The sequence below is a fragment of the Macaca nemestrina genome, chromosome 20, assembly GCF_043159975.1.
Source record: "Macaca nemestrina isolate mMacNem1 chromosome 20, mMacNem.hap1, whole genome shotgun sequence".
Classification (NCBI taxonomy): Eukaryota; Metazoa; Chordata; class Mammalia; order Primates; family Cercopithecidae; genus Macaca; species Macaca nemestrina.
In genome coordinates, this window is record NC_092144.1 from 66,057,434 (window position 1) to 66,081,624 (window position 24,191).

At 44.3% G+C, this 24,191-nt stretch overlaps 1 protein-coding gene across 1 annotated transcript in view; it reads right to left on the reverse strand.

Annotated features, from left to right (window-relative positions):
* LOC105488143 (NLR family pyrin domain containing 11) overlaps nt 1–24,191 on the reverse strand; it is a 38,269-nt gene that overhangs the window by 10,451 nt on the left and 3,627 nt on the right. The window contains exons 2-6 of the mRNA XM_011751975.2: nt 20,579–20,919; nt 13,410–14,979; nt 12,503–12,664; nt 6,177–6,344; nt 661–831 (exon numbers count right to left, since the gene is read on the reverse strand). Coding sequence (XP_011750277.2) covers nt 661–831; nt 6,177–6,344; nt 12,503–12,664; nt 13,410–14,979; nt 20,579–20,855 — 2,348 coding nt within the window. The 5' untranslated portion in view covers nt 20,856–20,919. The remainder of the gene's footprint in view (nt 1–660; nt 832–6,176; nt 6,345–12,502; nt 12,665–13,409; nt 14,980–20,578; nt 20,920–24,191) is intronic.

The following is a 24,191-nucleotide window of genomic DNA, read 5'->3' on the forward strand; positions in this document are numbered from 1 at the left end:
TGTTCATTGTGAGAACAATATAGGTTCCCTGCTCTTAGTCAGTTGCTATGGCCTAGGTGCTGTGTTTGGAATGTGGTGACCTTTTTTTTTTTTTTTGAGACAGAGTTTCGCTCTGTCACCCAGGCTGGAGTCCAGGCGCCATCTTGGCTCACTGCAACCTCCGCCTCCCGGGTTCAAGCAAGTCTCCTGCCTCAGCCTCTCAAGTAGCTTGGACTACAGGCGCCCGTCACCACGCCCAGCTAAATTTTTTATTTTTAGTAGAGACAGGGTTTCACTGTGTTGGCCAGGCTGGTCTTGAACTCCTGACCTCGTGATCCGCCCGCCTTGGCCTCCCAAACTGCTGGGATTACAGGCATGAGCCACTATGCCCGGCTGTGACCACCATTTTTAACTCTCTCTCCAAAGATGTACATTTGGTCGTGTTATGACCCCACTGTCCAGATTGAGAAATTCAAACTGAAAAAAAATCCAGAAACATTTCTGCCAACGTTCCACAAATCAGCTGTCAACCCAGAGTATGAACCCAGACCTACTGAACTCCAAAGACCGTGCTTTTGTCTGCTTTCCTGTCCCTTTCCCTGCCACCGTTCTTTGATCGTGTGTTTAGATAGTCAAGTCAATCTGAGCTGCTACGTGGTCAGCTTGTCTAAGCCAACTTACGCCAGTGATGTAAGAGTGCAGTTGGGATGAAGCAAGGCATTGCACAGTATGTTCACCCCGTCGTTCCTCAGCGGATTGTTGGTTAAAGTCAGTTTTCTCAGACTCCCGCCGTTGACAAGGAGCGAGGCGATTTCTCCGCATTCGCTGGCTCGCAAGTCACATTTCATCAAGCTGTAAGAGGAATCCGGAGATGAAAAGTGGCTCCCCTGTTTAAGCCATCCCCTCTTTTAAATTTAAAAAAAAAAAAAAAAATCAGACCCAACGAAGTGAGAGGATATCTACTTGGAAATAAATAGATCCCTCTGCTTCTAACCTTCGTCTCCCCACGCCACTTCTCAGAGTTCAAATTTGGGCGAGGTTACGGATTCAAGAAGGGCTGTGAGTAGGCAGTTCCTTCCCCTTCTGCATTCGTCTCCACGTGGCTTCCAGGGTGATGGTTCAGAATGGTACCTCAGGGATCAAGCAGTTCCCCTGACCACGGGATGTGGGTACGATCACATTTAGAAATCTGATCGAGACCCTCAACTTACCGTCACATTTACAAGGACTTCTGATGTTTTTTCTGCCTAACCTTGGTGCCCCACATGCTCCGGCTCTCAACTATCTGTCTACCTTTTTTTTTTTTTTTGAGATGCACAGATACAACCCAGGCTGGAATGCAATGGCATGATCTTGGCTCACTACAACCTCTGCCTCCCGGGTTTAAGCGATTCTCCTGCCTCAGCCTCCCGAGTAGCTGGGATTACAGGCACACATCACCACGCCCGGCTAATTTTTATATTTTTAGTAGAGATCTGGTTTCACCATGCTGGTCAGGCTGGTCTTGAACTCCCAGCATCAGGGGATCCGCCCTCCTCGGCCTCCCAAAGTGCTGGGATTACAGGCGTGAGCCACTGCACCCGGCCTAACTATTTGTTACTCATTCCGTACCATCCTCCCTGATCTCCTCACTCTCCCTCAAGTCCACAAGCACATTTTTGCTTCAGTGTCTAGTACCCTCATCTCCGCTTAGTGATTTTCCCCGTGGGACCCTCTTTCAAAAAAAAAAAAAATTTTTTTTTTCCCTTAAATTATCCAGGAGTGGTGGTGCGCATGACTGCAGTCCCAGCTACTTGGGAGACTGAGGTGGGAGGATCTGTTGAACTCGGGAGTTCGAGGCTGCAGTGAACTATGATCATACCAATGTACTTCAGCTTGGATAACACAGCAAGACCCACCTCTTAAAAAAAAAAAAAAAAAAAAGAGAAAAAATAAGTAAAATAAAAATAAATGATCTTTCCCCAGATAGCTGCATGGTTTGCTGTCTCGCTTCCTTCAACTTGTCACTCAATGTTCTCTTCTTTAATGAGGACTTTGCTAACCATCATTCAACTAATATTGTCTACCATGTTTCAGGCATTGTACGAAGTTCCTGGGATACAGCAGAGAACTGGAAGAAATACGATGGAATTCCAGCACTGTAAAGACAGGGCTGAACGTATAATGTGCCTAGCAGATGATCAGTTCTTTATAGAAAGTAAATCAGAGTAGGTCAGAGGAAGAAAAGGATGTATTCTGCTTCCTTACGGGGCAACCACTGAGAGAAGTCTGAACTCCTCTCTCACTGAGCCATCGTACCTGGCCTGCGTATTCCATTTTGAATGAAAATGGAAGCCATTGGGGGTTTGAAGATTCGAGGACAGAAGAGTCACAAGATCTGACTTAAATAACGTAGAATTTTAGCAGAAACTTGAGAGAAGAGGGCAAGCTCTGAACCTCTAGGACAAGAGAATTTCTGTTAGAGGAAATGAGTGGGAAGAGTGTGAAGCAGGAGTAGGTTTGGTGTTTTAAACATCTACCACAAACAGTGCAGCCACAGCATGGTACATAAACAGGAGATGGGGACAGGGTTAGCCAGGGCCACCCAGCGTGAAATGGTATATTCTGTATTATTTTTTGAGACAGTTTTGCTCTTGTCACTCAGGCTGGAGTACAATGGTATGATCTTGGCTCGCCACAACCTCTGCCTCTTGGGTTCAAGCAATTCTCCTGCCTGAGCCTCCCTAGTAGGCATGCACCACCACGCTTGGATAATTTTGTATTTTTAGTAGAGACGAGGTTTTGCCATGTTGGCCAGGCTGGTCTCGAATTCCTGACCTCAGGTGATCTGCCCGCATCGGCCTCCCAAAGTGTTGGGATTACAGGCGTGAGCCATCGCGCTGACCTGTGTATTCTATTTTGAATGAAAGTGGAAGCCATTGAGGGTTTGAAGATTAAAGGACAGAGTCATAAGATCTGACTTAAATTGCCATTATCCTTAGCAAACTAAGGCAAGGACAGAAAACCAAATACCACATGTTCTCACTTATAGATGGGAGCTAAATGATGAGAACACATGGACACATAGAGGGGAACAACACACACTGGGGCCGACTAGAGGGCTGAGATTCAGAGGAGGGAGAGGATCAGAAAAAATATCTATGAGGTACTAGGCTTAGTTTGTAGGTGATGAAATAATCTGCACACCAAACTCCCATGCCACAAGTTTACCTACATAACAAACCTAAACATGTATCCCTGAAGCTAAAAGTTAAATAAACTAAAAAGAGTTAGTCTACCCTTGTAGTAAAGCTGCTATATCAAAAAATAAACCTATGTTTTGCTTCAAACACAGACACACACCCCCCCAAAACAAAACAATACAAACTAGATGAAAGTTGCCCTTCTCCACTCTCTTTTCCATGTAGCAAGCAAAGGTATGGACAGGTAGGAAGTTCTGAAGTACTGCAGGTAGGTGGGAGATGGGCTGGTCTACCATGCTTAGCAGTAAAGGAAGCAGGAAGGAGTCAGATGGATCTACTCTAACAATAGACCTAGAAAAGTTGTCTAAGCCAAGCCACAAGAAAATCTGTATTTGAAATGCCTGTTTAAATATCAAAGTAAGAGGCTGAGGTGGGCAGATCACGTGAGGTCGGAGTTTGAGACCAGCCTGGCCGACGTGGCAAAACCCTGTCTCTACTAAAAATACAAAAGTTAGCGGGGTGTGGTGGTGCACCCCTGTGGTCCCAGCTACTGGGGAGGGTGAGGCACAAAAATTGCTTGAACCCAGGAGGCGGAGGTTGAAGTGAGCCGAGATGGCCCCACTGCACTCCAGCCTGGGCGACAGCAAGACTTCGTCTGATAAATAAATATCAAAGTTGATATCTCTGTAAGTACTTCATTGAGTCTGAATCCAGGAGAAATGTTTATAAATAAGTACCTGAGAGTCTTCATCACATAGAGGCTACTTAATGCCATGAATAAGAACGCATAGAAGGGGTATAGAGAAGACATTTAGAACCACTTGGAAATACCCCAAAGATAAGAGTCCAGGAAGATGAAAAACAAGCAAAGACAACTGAGGAGGAACAATCAAGGTTTGGGAGAAACCAAAGGCCAAGAGGAAATGTGTTCCAAGGTGAAAGGAGTTTGGGGCGGGGAGGCATTGAGGTAGGGGAGAAGCTACCTACAAAGTGGCAAGAGAGTTGGCATTTAGCTGGGAGAATGTGATACGGAGAAAGGATGCCGAGTGAGATGGAAGGCAATGACTCTCAAGAACCATGGAATCTGAAATATGTCAGAAAGAAAGTGAGGAGCTGGGTACAGTGGCTTCCAGCACTTTGGGAGGCTGAGGTGGGTGGATCACTTGAGCTCAGGAGTTCGAGACCAGCCTGGCCAACACGGTGAAACCCCATCTCTACCACAAACACAAAAAGTGGCTGTATGTGGTGGCAAGCGCCTGTAATCCCAGCTACTCGGGAGGCTGAGGCAGGAAAATCGCTTAAACCTGGGAGGTGGAGGTTTCAGTGAGCTGAGATCACACCACTGTGCTCCAGCCAGGGCAAAAAGAGTGAAACTCCATCTCAAGACAAAAACAAAAACAAAACAAAACAAAAAAAACAAAAAGAAAGGGATGAGGGAGGTGAAAGGGTGAGAAGCTGCTGCTCAAATGGCTGAAGGACCCAGTAGGATTAAAGGGTGGGAAGATTTGCTTATAAGACAAAGTAGCTTGAGAATACAGGAGGTGCTGTTAGAGCATGAGGTACTTGAAATTGAGAGTACAAGCGAAATGCACTTATTGGAGATGAGGTCTAGCAAGTGGCATTATCCAATATTGAGTCACTAGCAAATAGAGCTACTGAGCACTCAAAGCATGGCTAGCATGACTGAGGCACTGGAGTGTTAGTTTTACTACATTTACATTGGTATTTATTATTTATTTATTTATTGAGATAGAGTTTTGCTCTTGTTGCCCAGGCTGAAATGCAGTGGCGCCATCTCAGCTCACTGCAACCCCCGCCTCCCGGGTTCAAGCGATTCTCTTGCCTCACCCTCTTGAGTAGCTGGGATTACAGGCACCTGCCACCATACCTGGCTAATTTTTGTATTTTTAGTAGAGGCAGGGTTTCACTGTGTTGGCCAGGCTGGTCTCGAACTCTCGAATTCCTCACCTCAAGTGATCCACTCCCTCTGCCTCCCAAAGTGCTGAGATTACAGGCGTGAGCTGCCAGGCTTGGCTAGTTTAAATTTAAAGGTTGATTCCAAATTATTGGAAGACTTAAGTATGTTTAGGACATGGGCATGTGAATTAGTTCTCTCAATTGTAAATTTTATGAAATCAATATGGAGGTCAAACAATTCTGATGATAATGTGCCTGAGTGGTGATGTTCTCTGAAATACTGGGTTCTGCAGCCTTTATACAAGAAGGAATACAAAATCACATCAATAGCTTTTTATAGTAATGACATATGGATATAATTTGATATGCTTGGTTAAAATACTGTTAAAATTAGTTTCAAGGCTGGGCACGGTGGCTCACGCCTATAATCTCAGCACTTTGGGAGGCTGAGGCCTGTGGATCATCTGAGGTCAGGAGTTCGAGACCAGCCTGACCAACATGGAGAAACCCTGTCTCTACTAAAAATACAAAATTAGCTGGGCATGGTGGCACATGCCTGTAATCCCAGCTACTTGGGAGGCTGAGGCAGGAGAATCACTTGAACCTGGGAGTCAGAGGTTGCGGTGAGCTGAGATCCCAACATTGCACTCTAGCTTGGGCAACAGGGGTGAAACTCCATCTCAAACGACAACAACAACAACAACAACAACAACAAAAGAAAATTAGTTGCTTCCTTTTACTTTTTAATGTGGCTACTGGAAAATTTCAGTCTGTGGCTTGAATAATTTCCACTGGACAGTGTTTTAGGGTTTGACTAGTAGTCTGTACTTCAGAATGACCAGAGGAATTAGATCATTAGAGAAATATCAGTCAAGGGAGGGAGAAGCCACGTTATATGAAATATCAATGTAGAAATTCAACTCAAAAGACAGGAATAATGTTGGTGAGAGAAATAAATCACGTGCTAAAAAAAAAATTGAGGAATGAATGACATGAAAAAAGTAGGAGCAGGTAGTGTTATTGAAGGGGCACCTCTATCCACCAATACCCAGCCATTCCCCTCACATGCACTGAGCTTTCAGCCGAGCAACGACTCACCTCAGATGACGTATTTGGCATGTGGACTTGTCCAGGATCTCACGCAGAAGTGAAAACATATTTAAGGAAATGGACGTACAGTTGAGGCTCAGGTGTATCAGGCTCCGGTTACGAGCCAAAGCCTTGAGTAAGTCTTCAAAACCAGAAGCAGTCGAGATATAGGACAACCTGTGGAAGACAAAATAGCAGGAAAGCACCAGTGAAGGTTCAAACATCTTCTCCGCAATTTCTCCTGCCTGCCTCACTTCATTCTGTAACAAAGATTCTCAGTGGATTATGTCCTCACACGTGGCTCCCTATCTTAAATTTTTAGTCAGGTCAGAAGACTATTGCTAATTCCAAGGTCAGCTTGTTGACTTTGAAGCAATCCCCTGGGTCTTTACAGTGTGTTCACCTCATGACCTTTCTTAAGCAGGACCCACAAGTGGATACTAAGAATACATCCACATGCACAAAGATACTAAGATACATCCACATGCACAAGTTTAACCATGTTTTTCTATACTGAGAGCAAAAGCCAAAATATGCTGATGGCTGATATAGCCACAGGATCAACCACATGTAAAATTTTCAGTTTCAGCAGTCCTAGCCAGAGCAATCAGGCAAGAGGAGGAAATAAATGGCATCCAAATACGAAGAGAAGAAGTCAAACTATCCCTGTTTGCAGATGACATGATTCCATATCCAGAAAACCCCATAGTCTAGGCCCCAAATCTTCTTCAGCTGATAAACTGCAAAAGTTTCAGGATACAAAAAGAGAAAAATAAAATCAATGTACAAAAATCACTAGCATTCCTAAACACCAAAGACAGCCAAGCTGAGAGCCAAATCAGAAGTGTAATTCTATCCACAATTGCCTCACAAAAAATACCTAGGAATACAGCTAACTAGAGAGGTAAAAGATCAAAAGGAGAATTACAAAACACTGCTCAAAGAGATCAGATGACACAAACAACGGAAAAAAATATTCCATGCTCATGGAGAGAAGAATCAATATTGTTAAAATGGCCATACTACCCAAAGCAATTTACAGATTCAATGCTATTCCTATCAAATTACCAATGGTATTCTTCACAGAACTAGAAAAAACTATTTAAAGTTCACATAGAACCAAAAAAGAGCCCCAATAGCCAAAGCAATCAATCCTAAGCAAAAAGAACAAAGCTGGAGGCATCACGCTAACTGATTTCCAACTATACTATAGGGTTATGATAACCAAAACAGCATGGTACTGGTACAAAAACAGATACATAGACCAGTGGAACAGAATAGAGAGCCCAGAAATGAGGCCACACAACTACAACAGTCTGATCTTCAACAAAGTTGACAAAAGAAAAACAATGGAGAGAAGACTCCCTTTTCAACAAATGGTGCTGGGATAACTGGCTAGTCATATGCAGAAGACTGAAACTGAATGCCTTCTTCACACCACCTACAAAAACCAACTCAAGATGGATTAAAGACAAAATGAAATGCAAAACTATTAAAACCTGGGAGGGGCCGGGCACAGTGACTCATGCCTGTAATCCCAGCACTTTGGGAGGCTCAGGTGGGCGGATCACAAGGTCAGGAGTTGAAGACCAGCCTGGCCAACATAGTGAAATGCTCTCTCTACTAAAAACACAAAAATTAGCTGGGCATGGTGGTGGGTGCCTGTAGTCCCAACTACTCAGGAGGCTGAGGCAGGAGAATCGCTTGAACCTGGGAGGCAGAGGTTGCAGTGAGCCGAGATCATGCCACTGCACTGGGGAACACAGCAAGATTGTTACAAAAAAAACCAAAAAAACAAAAAATAAAAAACTAGGCAATACCATTCTGGACATAGGAATGGGCAAATATTTCGACATGAAGATGCCAAGAACAATTGCAACAAAAGCAAAAATTGATAAATGGAATGTAATTAAACAAAAGTGTTTATGCACAGCAAAAGAAACTATCAGAGTAAACAGACAACCTACAGAATGGGAGAAAACCTTTGCAAAGAATGCATCTGACAAAGGTCTAATACCCACATCTATAAGGAACTTAAATTTACAAGAAAAAAATAACCTCCTTTAAAAGTGGGCAAAGAAGGTAACAGTTTTCAGAAGGTGACATACATGCAGACAACAGGCATATGAAAAAGAACTCGATATCACTGATTAGAGAAATGCAAATCAAAATCATGAGATACCATCTTACACCAGCCAGAACGGCTACTATTTAAGAATCAAAAAATAACAGGCCGAGCGTGGAGGCTCATGCTTGTAATCCCAGCCCTTTGGGAGGCCAACGTGGGCGGATCACTTGAGGTCAGGAGTTTAAAACCAGCTTGGCCAACATGGCAAAACCCCATCTCCACCAAAAATACAAAAAATTAAGCTGCTTGGTGGTGCATGTCATTAACCCCAGCTACTCAGGAGGCTGAGGCAGAAGAATCACTTGAACCTGTGAGGCGAAGGACCAGTGAGTCGAGATCGTGCCACTGCACCCTAGCCTGGGTGACAGATCAAGACTCCACCTCAAAAAAAAAAAAAAAAAAAAAATATATATATATATATATGTGTGTGTGTGTGTGTGTGTGTGTGCGTGTGTGTGTGTGTTATATAAATAAAACAGATGCTGGCAAGGATGTTCCCATTGTTGGTGGGAGTGTAAATTAATTCAACCATTGTGGAAAGCAGTGCGGTGGTTCCTCAAAGAGCTAAAAGCAGACCTACCATTTGACCCAGCAATCCCATTACTGGGTGTATACTGAAAGGAATATAAATTATTCTACCAAAAAGATACATGCACATGAATGTTCAATGCAGCACTATTCACAATAGCAAAGACATGCAATCAACCTAATACCTATCAACAAGATTGGATAGATGTGATACATACATACCATGGAATACTATGCAGCCATCAAAAAGAACGAGGGCATGTTTTTGGTGTTTTTTTCCTGCGGGGCGGGGGGGAGGGCAGGAATATGGATGGAGTTGGAGGCCCTTATCCTTAGCAAACTAACACAGGAACAGAAAACCAAATACTGCATGTTCTCACTTGTAAGAGGGAGCTAAATGATGAGAACTCATGGACCTGAAGAGGGGAACAACAGATACTGGGGTCTACTTGAGGGGAGGAGGGAGAGGATCAGAAAAAAAAATAGGTACTAGGCTTAGTACCTGGGCATACAGTCTTACAGTTTATATACAAAATACGTATGTCAAACCTGTGACCCAAGTTTACCTGTATAAACAAGCTTGCACATGTACCACTGAACCTAAAGTTAAAAAAATAATTCATGGCTGGGTAGGGTGGCTCACGCCTGTAATCCCAGCACTTTGGGAGGCTGCGACAGGCGGATCACAAGGTCAAGAAATCGAGACCATCCTGGCTAACATAGTGAAACCCTGTTTCTATTAAAAATACAAAAGTTAGCCAGGCGTGGTGACACGCAACTGTCATCCCAGCTACTCGGGAGACTGAGGCAGAAGAATCGTTTGAAGAGTCAGAGCAAGACTCTGACTCAAAAAAATAACAAATAACAATTCACAGTTTCACTGAGGAAAAAGAAGTTGTCCTCGAGTCCCACCACCACCACTGGTCCTCACTCCCCACCCCGGAAGGTTTTTCATCACTCCCTTGGAGTTGAAGCAGGACATCAGGGCAACAGCTTTGGTCATTGTCTCTAAGGGCCAGCTAGAGAAAAGAGTTAGGAATCTCCAACTCAACATTAAAGGAGACAGACAGGAAGGGAAATGTGGAAGCTGGCCAACCCTTGGAGGAATAACTGAGGATTGAGGATCCTATGGTAAATCCAGACGTAGAACACACGGGCAGCCCTTTTAATTTACTTCCCAGACTATGTGGTTACTTGGTGGAAGACCGGATGTTTTCCATGTTGCTGTATTTCCAGAGTCCTTTACCCAGCGATTCTCTTGATCCCCATTTTACACAAACAACTTCTCTCCCATGTCTTTGCCCTGTGTTGCAACAAAACTGTTTAAGGTTTTTTAAAACACACACCCACACGCACACGCACGCGTGCACACACACACACACACACACACACACACACACACAAAAAGGAGTCTCACTCTGTTGCCCAGGCTGGAGTTCAGTGGTGCAATCTCAGCTCACTGGAAACTCCGCCTCCCGGGTTCAAGCGATTCTCCTGCCTCAGCCTCCCAAGTAGCTGGGATTACAGTTGCATGCCACCACACCTGGCTTTTTTGTATTTTTAGTAGAGACGGGGTTTCACCATGTTGACCAGGCTGGTCTAGAACTCCCGACCTCAAGTGATCCACCCGCCTCAGCCTCTCAAAGTGCTGGGATTACAGGGGTAAGTCACTGCACCTGGCCTAAAATTCTTCAGTTCTCCTCTCCATTTTCAAGTAGGCTTTCCAGCTCTCACCACCCTTCCAGAACTGTTGTTGGCCAACAATGACTTCCACCTTGCTCATGTCATTGGTCAATTCTCAGTCTTCAGTCTCCTTGAATAAGGACCGCCATCTGACACAGTTGACCTTTCCTTCGTTAGTAAATGTGCCTCACTGGGATCCGAGGATACCACACGCCCTTTACTTTTCCTTCTAGCCTAATGACTCCCTCAAAGGCCTTCGCTAGTTTGTGCTTTTCTCCCCAACCACTTCATGTTGGAGAACTCTGGGCAACAGTCTTGGGATCGTTTTGCTTCCTGAGCAACATTCCTATCCTTGGTGAACTCAGTCCTTGGCTTTAAATATACATTTGTGTTATACACATGTATATACGAATGACACCCACATTTTACCTTCAGTTCAGAAACATTCCACACTGCTCTTTGGACACCTAATAGACATCGCAACTTTAGCTCAAACAACTTTAGACTGACCTTCCTCAAATTCTTGCTCCCGCCATCGCTTCCCATCTCAGCGGCAATTCTCATGTGGCAGTTTCCAAAACAAAGATCTTGGGGCAACTCTTCTATCTCCTAGTCTAGATTTAATCAAGGAATTATCCTTTGTCAACATACGCCCCGGAGCTGGCACCTCACCAACCTCTACTATTCATACCCTCGGAGGCACCATGGATTCGCACCTGGCAAACACCAAGAAAAGGAGCCTCCTCTGAACTTTCAGATTCTGTCCTACGGTCCCTGATTGGTCATTTTTAAACACAGCATCCAGAATGAGCTTCTTAAAATACAAGCTAAATTATGGCATCTCTGCTCAAAACCCCTCAAAACTCACCTCACTCCAGAAAACCCAGTCCCGACACTGATGTACAACACCGTGATCATGACGTACATACCTGTGAGCCATTTCCGTCATACCCTTCCTGCCTCACACTGGTCTAACCACGTAGGTCTCTGAACACAAAGCCTTCGTTTCATGGATCCCCACCCCTCCCAGGGGATGACCAACAGTTTATGTGGCTCATTCTTTCACCTCATTCAAGTCCTTGCTCAAATCTCACTTTCTCTGTGGAACTTATTACTACGGCTTGTACCCTCCCATACCCCTAAATACCCACTTATGCACGCTGACCTTGCCATTCTTTTCCCCATAACATCATTACCCTAAAATACTTTAAAACGCATGTACTTATGTCTGCCTATATTCTGTCTCATCAGATAGCAAGCAAGGAAATTTGTCTTTTTTCCCCATCGATATATCCTAGTGCTTAGGTAAGCACCCCAAAGTATGCATTCTTCTTGAATGAAAATAAAGCCAACTCCTGGGCTTCCAGAATCCTAAGATCATATATGTTGATGTGCACTGAATAGTTTAGTGACATTTCCTATAGCGCTATTATAAACTCAGATAAATACTCAATTTTCCCAATGACTGTTTAGGCAAGTACAGCTGTTTTTCACCTGATTCTAATGCATTCCCTAGGAAAGAAACTGCTAGACTCCTAGCCTGACCCATTTTTGCTTTCTTCCTTAGGATAAATCCAGTTGTTACTATTTCTTCCTGATTGCAAGGGACTACTTTCCCAGTCCACCTTTGTAGTTCTATGAAGCTGTGTGAGGACAAGGTAAACAGGTCAATGAGATGTGAGCAGAAGTGATGCAAGAGTTTGGAAAAGGCTCCATCAAGGAAGCTCCTGAAGCTTCTAGATCAACCTTTCCTTCTCCCTTCTGTTGCTTCCTGCCTTGAAGGCAGCCACGACGACTGGGACCTCAGACGCCATTGTGGCCCAAGGTCATCTTTATCATAGACACACTAAAGATGGTTGAGAAGTACAGAAGGAGCCTAGGCCCTGATGAGCCTGACCTGAAAGTGTGTTTTGTATATTATCTTCTCCCAGAGAAAGAAAAAGATCACCGTTATTCCTGGGGGAACCTCTAAGGCAGAAGTTGATAGAGTACTTACTTGAGTGTACGAAGTTTACAGCTAGAATGCTCCAGGGCTTTAGACAGAATCCTTTCCGAAATATCATTAAGGTCACTGTCAAAAAGATGCAGCTCCCAGAGGGTGTCCATTGTACAAAAAAGAGAACAGATCTCTCTCCAGTAGACGAGGCTCTTCATTTGACTACAGAGAAGAAAAATTGAGTTTTCCGATGGAATCGATTCAACTCCAGCAATTTGTAAAACACGTAAATTAAAGTATCTTTTGAGAGTGTCTGTTGTCTGACCCAGACTTAATACCAGGCAGCAAGAAATAAAGTAGGGTCGAGCATGAAAAAACAACATTCAGATCCACTAAAGTAGTTGGTGATTCCATATTCAGGTAAGATACATCTGAGTGCAGGGCCTTTAAATGCGAGAATATTTTAAAACTTCAATATTAAAAATCAATGTTGCATGTTTTGTGTTATCATGAACATTCCTATAATGTAAAAATACAAGGTTTATTTCTGTTTAATCTCTACAACAGATCTGAAGAAATTAGGTTAAACCACTGGTTTGCAGTGAGGCAGTTCTGCCCCTCAGCAGACATTTGGTGATATAGATTTTTGTTGCTGTCACAAGTGGGGAAAAAGGGACCCTACTGGCCACAGGAGAGACCAGAGATACTGCTAAACCACTTACAATGCGCAAGATAGACCCCCACCACAAAAGAACGGCTGGCCCAAAATGTCAACAGTGCCGAGGCTTAACTCAAAGTTTGAGTTTAAATAGAAGCAGAGAGATTTAAGTCACTGGTCTAATTAGAAGCTCGACTGGAAATTAAGTTCTTCATGGCCCCGAGTTTGTCTTGTTCTGGTCAACAAGCTCTAGAATTATGGGCAGGTCTTACGAAGACAGAAAAGAGGATTTATTTTTTAAAGACTCACCTAGCAGTTGGCCTTACAAGTGGCTCTTTGTATTCAAAGATGCGCTGAACACTCAACTTAAATGTCCTCAGGTGACAGCAGTACTCGAGACAGTATAATGAGACCATCATATCCTTGTTTGATTGAAGGTAAAGGGTAACCTCCTTGAGAGTGTTCGCAACCTTCTTCACAAATTCTTCTTCCTGATTCTCAAAGAGACAGTAGAACAAAGACCCGTGGTGCGTCAACTTTTGCTGGTCTCGGCCCAAATGTTTCATGTATTCCACCGAGTACCTCCTGAAGCTCTCTACCATGGGTAGCTGGTAGCCAAAGGTTGTCTCAAGAATCTTTCTCCTGTTTTCATTGAGAAGACCAAAAATGAAAGTAAACACTTGATTAAAGTTACAGTATTGTTCTCTCTTCTCTTTATACCCTCTGCTGCCTGAGGGGATCAGACAGTTGGGTACCGCCATCAGAAATGCAATGGCTGCACAAAACTCCTGGACGTTCAAGTGTATGAACTTGTAACGGTCTTTATGAGTGCTGCTCGGCAACAGAATATTCACGGCCTGCAACACAGAGAAATCAACCTCGGTAAACCCAACACATCTGAGGTCTTCAGCACTGAAATTGAGGGTGCTCAGAAACAGTCCTCCTGCGGCCAGCAAACACAGCCGTCTTAGGAGACCTAGGTGATACTGATTGGCAGTGAGTCCAGCCTTTGATGTCAACGCATCAGCAAGAAAGTGGGCATGTAGATCCGTGGGTGTTTCGCAGCAGTGCTGGGGGTCGTGCCCCTTGTCCATCTGCCGATTCAGGACAGTACATGTGATCCAGCATAGGATGGCGACCCGGCACAGACCCGTGAGTATTTCATCGTCATGTACAAGCATGAGGGCTGTCGACGCCCTCTGACGGTCGTTAAAGAAAGAGTGAAAATATAGCTCCCTCTTCTCATTCGAGAACTGCAAGGTCACGTAGCAGTCTGTGGTTTTCAAGAACATTTTGATGTTTTCCTCCCTCGTGGGCCTTGAGGAGATGAGGAACCAGCAACCTGGGGCCATTTGTCTCTTCAGCAAACTGACCAGGAGAATTGGAATTGGAACTTTCTGGGTGCTGTTACTACACAAAGCATGTTCATTGACATTTAACTCGAACCTTAGGTTGTCCACGTCCTCCAGGATGAAAAGGAGTTTCTTGGGATCAGACAGGATGTCTGCAATGGGAGCCTGGCCGTCAGGCCAGTCCTTGGCGATCAGCTCAGCCAAGCTGCTGTCGGTCATCTGGTTTATTTCGTGAGAAGTGAGGTGAACGACGTACGAGATCATGTTCTGCCACATCTCGCCGTTGATCCACTTCATCACAGCCAGGTTTATAGTCACAGTTTTTCCAGATGCTCTATCTCCCATCAGGAACACATTGAGATCGTTGGCTGAATAACAGCTGGTAGAATCATAGGCTAATTGAAGTACGTAAAACACATCTGATGCAACGTTACAAAAAAATTTATAATGAAATTCTCCAAAAGTGTGATTTTCCCATCGCAGCGTGATTTTTCTCCTCATGAGAGCCTTGCATGCCTCCTGATTGCCTAATCCAGCGAGTACGGGGCAGAAAATAGAACAAAGATAAAAGTTCAAGATGTAAGAACAGTTTTAGCTTCTTTTCGTGTTTACAGGATACAAAATGTAGTAGAAATTTTTTACTTACTATATCACAAAGATATAGGTACAAAGATATTTACTATCATGTTGATTTGTTTTTGAGATGGAGTTTTGCTCTTATTGCCCAGGCTGGAGTGCAGTGGCACGATCTGAGCTCACCACAGCCTCCACCTCCTGAGTTCAAGTGATTCTCCTGCCTCAGCCTCCTGAGTAGCTGGGATTACAGGTACGCACCACCATGCCTGGCTAATTTTTTGTATTTTTAGTAAAGACAGGGTTTTGCCATGTTAGCAAGGCTGGTCTCGAACTCCTGACCTCAGGTGATCCACCTGCCTTGGCCTCCCAATGTTCTGGGATTACAGGCATGAGCCACTGCGCCTAGCCCATGTTGCTTTAAAGGAAAAAGTTTGAACAAAACCTATTTAACCCATACAATGGGGTCGACAGATCTGTTTGAGCATTGCTCTTTATCCTGCAAGGGCTTCCCTCTCATATGTTGGCATCAAGAACATATTTCTTTCCTTTTTGGGGGTTCCCTAGCATTTTACGTAGCCTTCAATTATAATGTTTCGTTTCACACCCAGTTTTTCCTTTGAGACAATAACTCGAGCTCAGGGACTGTTTCCTGGTATGTATTCAGCTCAGAGTATCTACTTATTACATCTTGGCCTGTCAGTCATGAGTTACACGTTCATCTTTCCTTCTGTTTTCTTGTTTATGCATATCTCATTACTTAAATCCAGATCATTTAATGAACTACTTAAGATTGAAATGATATATGGAATAAAGTTAAAATGTATCGTAAAAGGGAGTCTTATTTCTTGAGAATACACAAGATTACAGTCCCACTGCAAAAACAAAAATGTTAAGACATAAGTATAAAGCTATCGTAGAGGTATGATACAGAAATGATCCAAATAAGTGAATTCCTAGAAGATGACTTCTTCCTCGGTGAGCAGGTACCTGAAAATGTTTTTATCCCTGGGTAAGGGCAGGCAGAAGAGGGAGCCAGGCAGCCTGGAAGAAGTTTGATGGGATAAATAAAAGCCAACGATTAACAGCTGCAGCAGGGCTGGTGTGGTGGACCTGAATGTACTAGAATGTGACACGCTAGCTCCTTGCCGTGGAGATGAGCCTGATGGATAAACGGGCCTGATCCCACCCTCAAGACACCAGGGCTGCCCAGTTCTGATTCATCACATCCCAACAGACTGGCCGAGACAGGACTTTCTCCTTACTGTCTTTATATATGATGTTCAGTATACAATAAAAAATTGAGATTCAAAGTAGAAAACCATGATGATGATGGTGGTGAGTATGGTTCGTGATTATAAACCATGATTTATCATCAAGAAAAAAATCTTTGGAAGATGTCTATTTAGGTGTTTTTTGTTTGTTTGTTTTTGGCCAATTTATTGATTGGGTTATCCGTTTTCTTGTTATTGAGTTCCTTATATATTTTGGATATAGTTCCGTATCATACAGAGTTTACAAATATATATTCTCCTAGTCCAGGGGTCTCTTCACTCATTTCCTTTGCCATTCAGAAGCTTTCCAGTTACACACACACACACACACACACACACACGAGAATAAGTATGTGAGACAATAGATTTGTTAGCTTCATGTCCACATTCCATAATGGAAGCATATCTAAACATCACATTGTCCCTTATAATTACGCATAACTATTTGTCAAAAGTAAAATAAAAACCGAATAGAAGCATACGTACATATAACCCAGCTTTTGGAATTAGGAGGTAATAATTTTATAAGTTTCATAATATATTACATATATATCCCCATATATTATGTATATAGAGTATAAGAATCAGATGGATGGTCTGTAACTTAAAATATACACTATGCAAAACAAACCTTGCTAAACTTTCCACCTGTTAAGGTTCCCACCATGCTGGGCTAATTTTTCTATTTTCAGTATAGACGGAGTTTCACCATGTTGGCCAGGCTGGTCTCGAACTTGTGACCTCAGGTGATCCGCCCGCCTTGGCCTCTCAAAGTGCTGGGATTACAGGTGTGAGCCACCGCGCCTGGTCATCCTCTACCATTTTAATAAGTTTTCAACATGCCTTTGACCTTCAATGGACTTTATAGATTACTTCTTCCATTCCAATTGTTCTCCTATCTAGATATGCTGATATAACTCACTTGTAAAAACCTTGGACGGATACCCATGAAAACTGATAAATCCTTACTCCTTCTGCAGGAACCCCAGAATGGGGATGGCTTAAGATGTTTTTAACCTTATCCAAAAATGCTTAGGTGAAAATTTGATAAATCAAAATGGGCCTAAGTATAGTATAGGGTGTGACTTTTTTTTTTTTGGATACAGGGTCTCGCTTTGTCATCCAGGCTAGAGTGCAATGGCGCAATCATGTCTCACCACAGCCTCTGCCTCCCAGGTTCAAACAGTTGTTCCACTTCAGCCTCCCAACTAGCTGGGATTACAGGCACACGCCATACCTGGCTATTTTTAAATTTTATTTGTAGAGACAGGGTCTCGCCATGTTGGCAAGGCTGGTCTCAAACTCCCAGCCTCAAGCAATCCACTTGTCTCGGCCTCCCGAAGTACAAGTGTGAATCACTGCACCTGGCCTGACTATTTTTACACAGTTTTATCTGTCTGACTTGAAAGTTCCTGAAGGAGATAGCTATTAACGTTAGGTATAGCTCAAGGTTGTGGGATTCCAGGTGACTTTAGTTTCTTTTTTTGTACTTTTTGAATACTGTATGCTATGTAATAGATTTTTTCTGGTTGTAAATTTATATGGGAGAAGATGTGAAAAGCAGTTTTCAGCTTTCAAATAAGGTGGGTGAGTGAAGTATGCTAGCCAAGTTTCCCTACTGCTCACCGGATTCTGCCTCAGACTCTGTACCTTCTCATTTTGTGCTGGAGGTTTAAATCTGGGACCAAACCTGGACCTGGTCCACGAGATGGTTTTACTTAAATTTCAAGCCATGTTTTAATTTGAAATAGCTGCCAACCATTAAATGTTAAAAAGAGGCAGACACTCCAGATCTCTGGTTTCTCATCACATCAGAAGGGCTGGTAGTCCTGGGGCCTCAGTACCATTTTCAAATATCGACAGCAGTTTAGTAGATGTTCAATCATTTGTTTTAGGCTATAACTGGAGACAACCTGAAATATTTTTCTCCATATGACCAATTAAGGGACAGTAGTAAACCTGAACATATATTTTACCTAGAGCTGGGCAGCTACTTTGTACATTTTCAGTACTTGCCTGGCTGGTCCCTATGAGTCTTTCTAGATGGCTAGAGGATATACAATGGATAGGCCCAGGCACAGTGGCTCATGGGGTCAGGAGTTCGAGATCAGTCTGGTCAACATGGTGAAACCCCATCTCTACTAGAAATACAAAAAGTTAGCGGGGTGTGGTGGTGGGTGCCTGTAATCCCAGCTACTCGGGAGGCTGAGGCAGGAGAATTGCTTGAACCCAGGAGGTAGAGGTTGCAGTGAACTGAGATCAGGCCACTGCACTCCAGCCTGGGCGACAGAGCGAGACTCAAAAAATTATATATATTTATATGTGTATATATTTATATATTTTATATCTATATAAATATATATACATATAATTTACATATAAAATATATAAATATAAACATATAACTATAAACATGTATGTATATATGTATATATATTTCTATAAACATGTATGTATATTTCTATAAACATATAAATATACATTAAGATATAAATATAAATAGATATGTAAATAAAATGGATAGAAAAGACATGACAAAAAAGCCTGGTATTTAAAGTCAGTTATGTCCAGGCCTGGTGGTGTGCACCTGTCATCCCAGCTACTCCAGAGGCTGAGGCAGGAAGATTGCTCGAGCCCAGGATTCAAGGCTACAGTGAGCTATGATTGCACCACTGCACTCCAGCATGGGCAACAGAGAGCCTGTTTTTTGTTTTTCTGAGACGGAATCTTGCTCTGTCGCCCAGGCTGGAGTGCAATGGTGTGATCTCAGCTCACTGCAACCTCTGCCTCCCAGGTTCCAGGTTCAAGCAATTCTCCTGCCTCAGCCTCCCGAGTAGCTGGGATTACAGGCATGTGCCACCACGCCCGGCTAATTTTTGTATTTTTAGTAGAGACAGGGGTTTCACCATATTGGTCAGGCTGGTTTCGAACTCCTGACTTCAGGTAATCCACCAGCCTCAACCTCCCAAATACTACTCTGCATGATCTTTACACAGAGCCCCCTACATTTCTGTAGCTGGATCTTACAGTAGGAGTTTACCCGGGGCGGTAACTCTCCATGATCTTCACACAGAGCCCCCCACAATTCTACAGCTGGATCTTATGGTTCTAGGACAGAGCTCCATGCTGGGAAATCTGCTCTAGCTAAGTACTTTGAGTCTAATCCTTTGGCTGGCTACTTTCATATAAGCTGGTTAGCATAATAGAAAATAAAGGTAGAATCAGAAAGCCACAAGATAGAACACGACCCTCGTCCAATCCATCCCTGGTCCTCACGTGACTTCCAGTTCTTTGGGGATGGAAAAGTCATGTATCAAAACCACCAAGCTAAACAATTCCATCAGCAAGTAGACTAAGGACACGAATAGACGCTTCTCAAAAGAAGATACACAAATGGCCAATATCTGATAGTCCTTGAAAAATGAATATGAAAAAAATGCCCAACATCACTAATGATCAGGGAAATGCAAATCAAAACCACAATGCAATCCCACCTTACTCCTGCAACAATGGCCATGATAAAAAAAAAATTAAAAAGATAGATGTTGGTGTGGACGTGGTAAAAGGGAACACTTTTACACTGCTGGTGGGAATGTCAACTGCTATGAAAACCAGTGTGGATATTCCTTAAAGAACTAAAAGGAAAACTAACCATTTGATCCAGTAATCCTACTACTGGGTATCTACCCAGAGGAAAAGAAGTCATTAAACAAGACAGACATGTGCACACACGTTTATAGTGGCACAATTCGCGATTGCAAAAATATGGAACCAGCCCAAATGTCCATCAATCAGCAAGTGGATAAAGAAATTGTGCACACACACACACACACACACACACACACACACACACACACCACACACTACTCAGTCATAAAAAGAAATGAAATAATGGCATTTGCAGCAACCTGGATGGGACTGGAGACCATTATTCTAAGTGAAGTAACTCAGGGATGGAAAACCAAACATTGTATGTTCTTATGAGTGGGAGCTAAGTTAAGAGGATGCAAAGGCATAAGAATGATACATTGGACTGCAGGGACTCAGTGGCAAGTGTGAGAGGGAGGTGAGGGATAAAAGACTACACACTGGGGACAGTGTGCACCGATCGGGTGGTGGGGGCACCAAAATTTTAGAAATCACTACCAAAGAACTTACTCATGTAATCCAATACCACCTGTTTCCTAAAAACCTATTAAAAAAAAAAAAAAAAGGCCCAACACCCAGCTTCCTGTGAAGTGCCCCGATTTCTACCCACCCTTCTCATGACCCCACTCACGGTTTCGTCTGCCAATGATCTTCATACAATGATCTTCCTTACGCATCATTAGAAATATGCTGTATAGCATATTCCATATATGCTGTCCCTCATAAGAGATTGGCAACAAGTTAGCCAGTTCTTCTTTTGTCGCCCTTAAATTAATCAGTGGAACCTGTGGCAGTTTGAAATCCAGAATCTTGCGTGCCAGATACTTCTTAAAACTCTGAAATTCCTTGTCACTGAGATTCTCCAGATACCACAGCAGGTCAAAGTCAGTAGAATTCGATTCTGCCATCTTGCTTCTCCAAGGAAGGCAGACTTCAGAGAAAAGGGATTTTGAGGCACCAGAAATAGGAGATCTAAAAAATAGATGTGGAATCAGACAATCAAACCACACAGCAATGCCAATTCATCCAAAGCTGACATCCTAGAAAATTCCTGTGATGTGATAGAAGCTCCTTTCTGATAGATCATCAATGATAGGTCTGAACTCTTTCCGTCTGGGTCAATGGCCTTGTCAATCGATCTTGGTAAATTTCTAGGTTCTGTTAAGGTGGAATATCAGTTGTGTTAAAAGGCAACATTCTGGCCGGGCGCGGTGGCTCAAGTCTGTAATCCCAGCACTTTGGGAGGCCGAGACGGGCGGATCACGAGGTCAGGAGATCGAGACCATCCTGGCAAACACGGTGAAACCCCATCTCTATTAAATACAAAAAAACTAGCCGGGCGAGGTGGCGGGCGCCTGTAGTCCCAGCTGCTTGGGAGGCTGAGGCCGGAGAATGGCGTGAACTCGGGAGGCGGAGCTTGCAGTGAGCTGAGATCCGGCCACTGCACTCCAGCCTGGGTGACAGAGCGAGACTCCGTCTCAAAAAAAAAAAAAAAAAAAAAAAAAAAAGGCAACATTCTTATGGTAAAAGTTATCCCTGATTAGCAAATAGCATATCGGTTGAGAATCGAGTATCATATAGGAACGTTGGAGGGGAAGTGTTTCTTTTGAAATTGTCACCCCTGTGTAGATTGGAAATCTATGCTTATGGTCTGTTACAAGATAGGCTGTTGTCTATGAAACTCCTCTATGCTAGAATAATCTGTATGGCAATCGGCTGTATTTACAATGACTATACTCCTTGGAGGTATGTCATTGATACAGATAAGGACTCTTAATGAAGAGGCAACTGTTATAATAAGCAAATAGGCTGTTTGTGGTCTTGTACACTGCTGACAAGAAATCTAAGTTACGATGTACTCTGTTCTGTCTCGTTACTATATAAATGAGCCAAAGACAGTCCCTAGGTTATTTTTTTCACTCTAGGCTGAAACCTGTTAGTGCATAAAGCCCACTGGCTTCAAACTTTGTTTATACATCCAATTGTTTCAAACACAGCCTAAATAAGCAGATGTTTAGTCATGTAGAACCTGCCTACTTTGCATACCTCACAGAACTGCTCCCAGCGTCTGCCAGCAATAGGTAAGTCCCCAGGGTCAAGATGACTGCAAGGTGCTCCTGCCCTTTGGAGCTCTCGGACCCAGGAGATGCTCCTCCCCACTGTACTGTTATTGCCTACACACACACACACACACACACACCCCCACACACCACCCACACACCACACACACACATACATACACACATACATTCACACATACACACAGAGACACACACACACCCCCACACACCACACACACACCACACACACCCCTACACACCACACACCACACATACACCCACACACACCCACACACACACATACACACAGACACACACCCCCCCACACACACACACCACACACACACACCACACACACCCCCACACACCACACACACACATACATACACACATACACACACACACACCCCCACACACCACACACACACATACATACACACATACACACACACAGACACACACACACCCCCACACACCACCCACACACCACACACACACATACATACACACATACATACACACATACACACACACAGACACACACACACCCCCACACACCACACACACACCACACACACCCCCACACACCACACATACACCCCCACACACACATACACACACATACACACAGACACACACACACCCCCCCCACACACACCACACACACACCACACACACACCACACACACACCACACACACACATACATACACACATACACACACAGACACACACACACCCACACACCACACACACACCCCCACACACCCACACACACCCCCACACACCACACACACACACATCCCCCACACACACACACCCACACACCACACACACCCACACACCACAAACACCACACACACCCACACACCCACACACCCACACACCACACACACCACACACACACATACATACACACACACCCCCACACACCACACACACATACACAGACACACACACAGACACACACACACACCCACACACCCACACACCCACATACATACACACATACACACACACACCCCCCACACACACCCACACACACCCACACACCCACACACACACCACACACACACATATATACACACACACACCTCCACACACACCACACACACATATATACACACACACACACCCACACACCACACACACACACCACACACACACACACACATATACACACACACACCTCCACACACACCACACACACATATATACACACACACACCCACACACCACACACACACATATATACACACACACACCCACACACACCACACACACCACACACCCACACACTCACACACCACACACACATACATACACACATACACACATATACACACACACCCCCACACACCACCCACACACCACCCACACACCACACACACACACACACCACACACCCCACACACACACCCCACACACACACCCCACACACACCCCACACACACCCCACACACACACACACCACACACACACACCCCACACACCACATATACATACACACACCCACCCACACCCACCCACACACACCCACCCACACACCCCCATGTACCACACACACACCCCCATGCACCGCACACACACCCCCATGCACCGCACACACACCCCCCACACACACACCCCCCACACACACACCCCCCACACACACACACCCCCCACACACCCCCCACACACCCCCCCCACACACCCCCCCCACACACCCCCCCCACACACCCCCTACACACACCCCCCACACACATACACACACATACATACACACACACACACCACACACAGACACACACACCACACACAGACACACACACAGACACACACCACACACACACCACACACGTACACCACACACGTACACCACACACGTACACCACACACGTACACCACACACGTACACCACACACCACACCCCACACACACACCCCACACACACACCCCACACACACACCCCACACACATACACCACACCACACACACACATACCACACACCACACATATACATACACACACCCACCCACACACACCCACCCACACACACAGCACACACCACACCCCACACACACACCCCACACACACACCCCACACACCCCACAACCACACACACACCACACACACACCACACACACACCACACACATACATACATACACACACATACATACGCACACATACGCACACATACGCG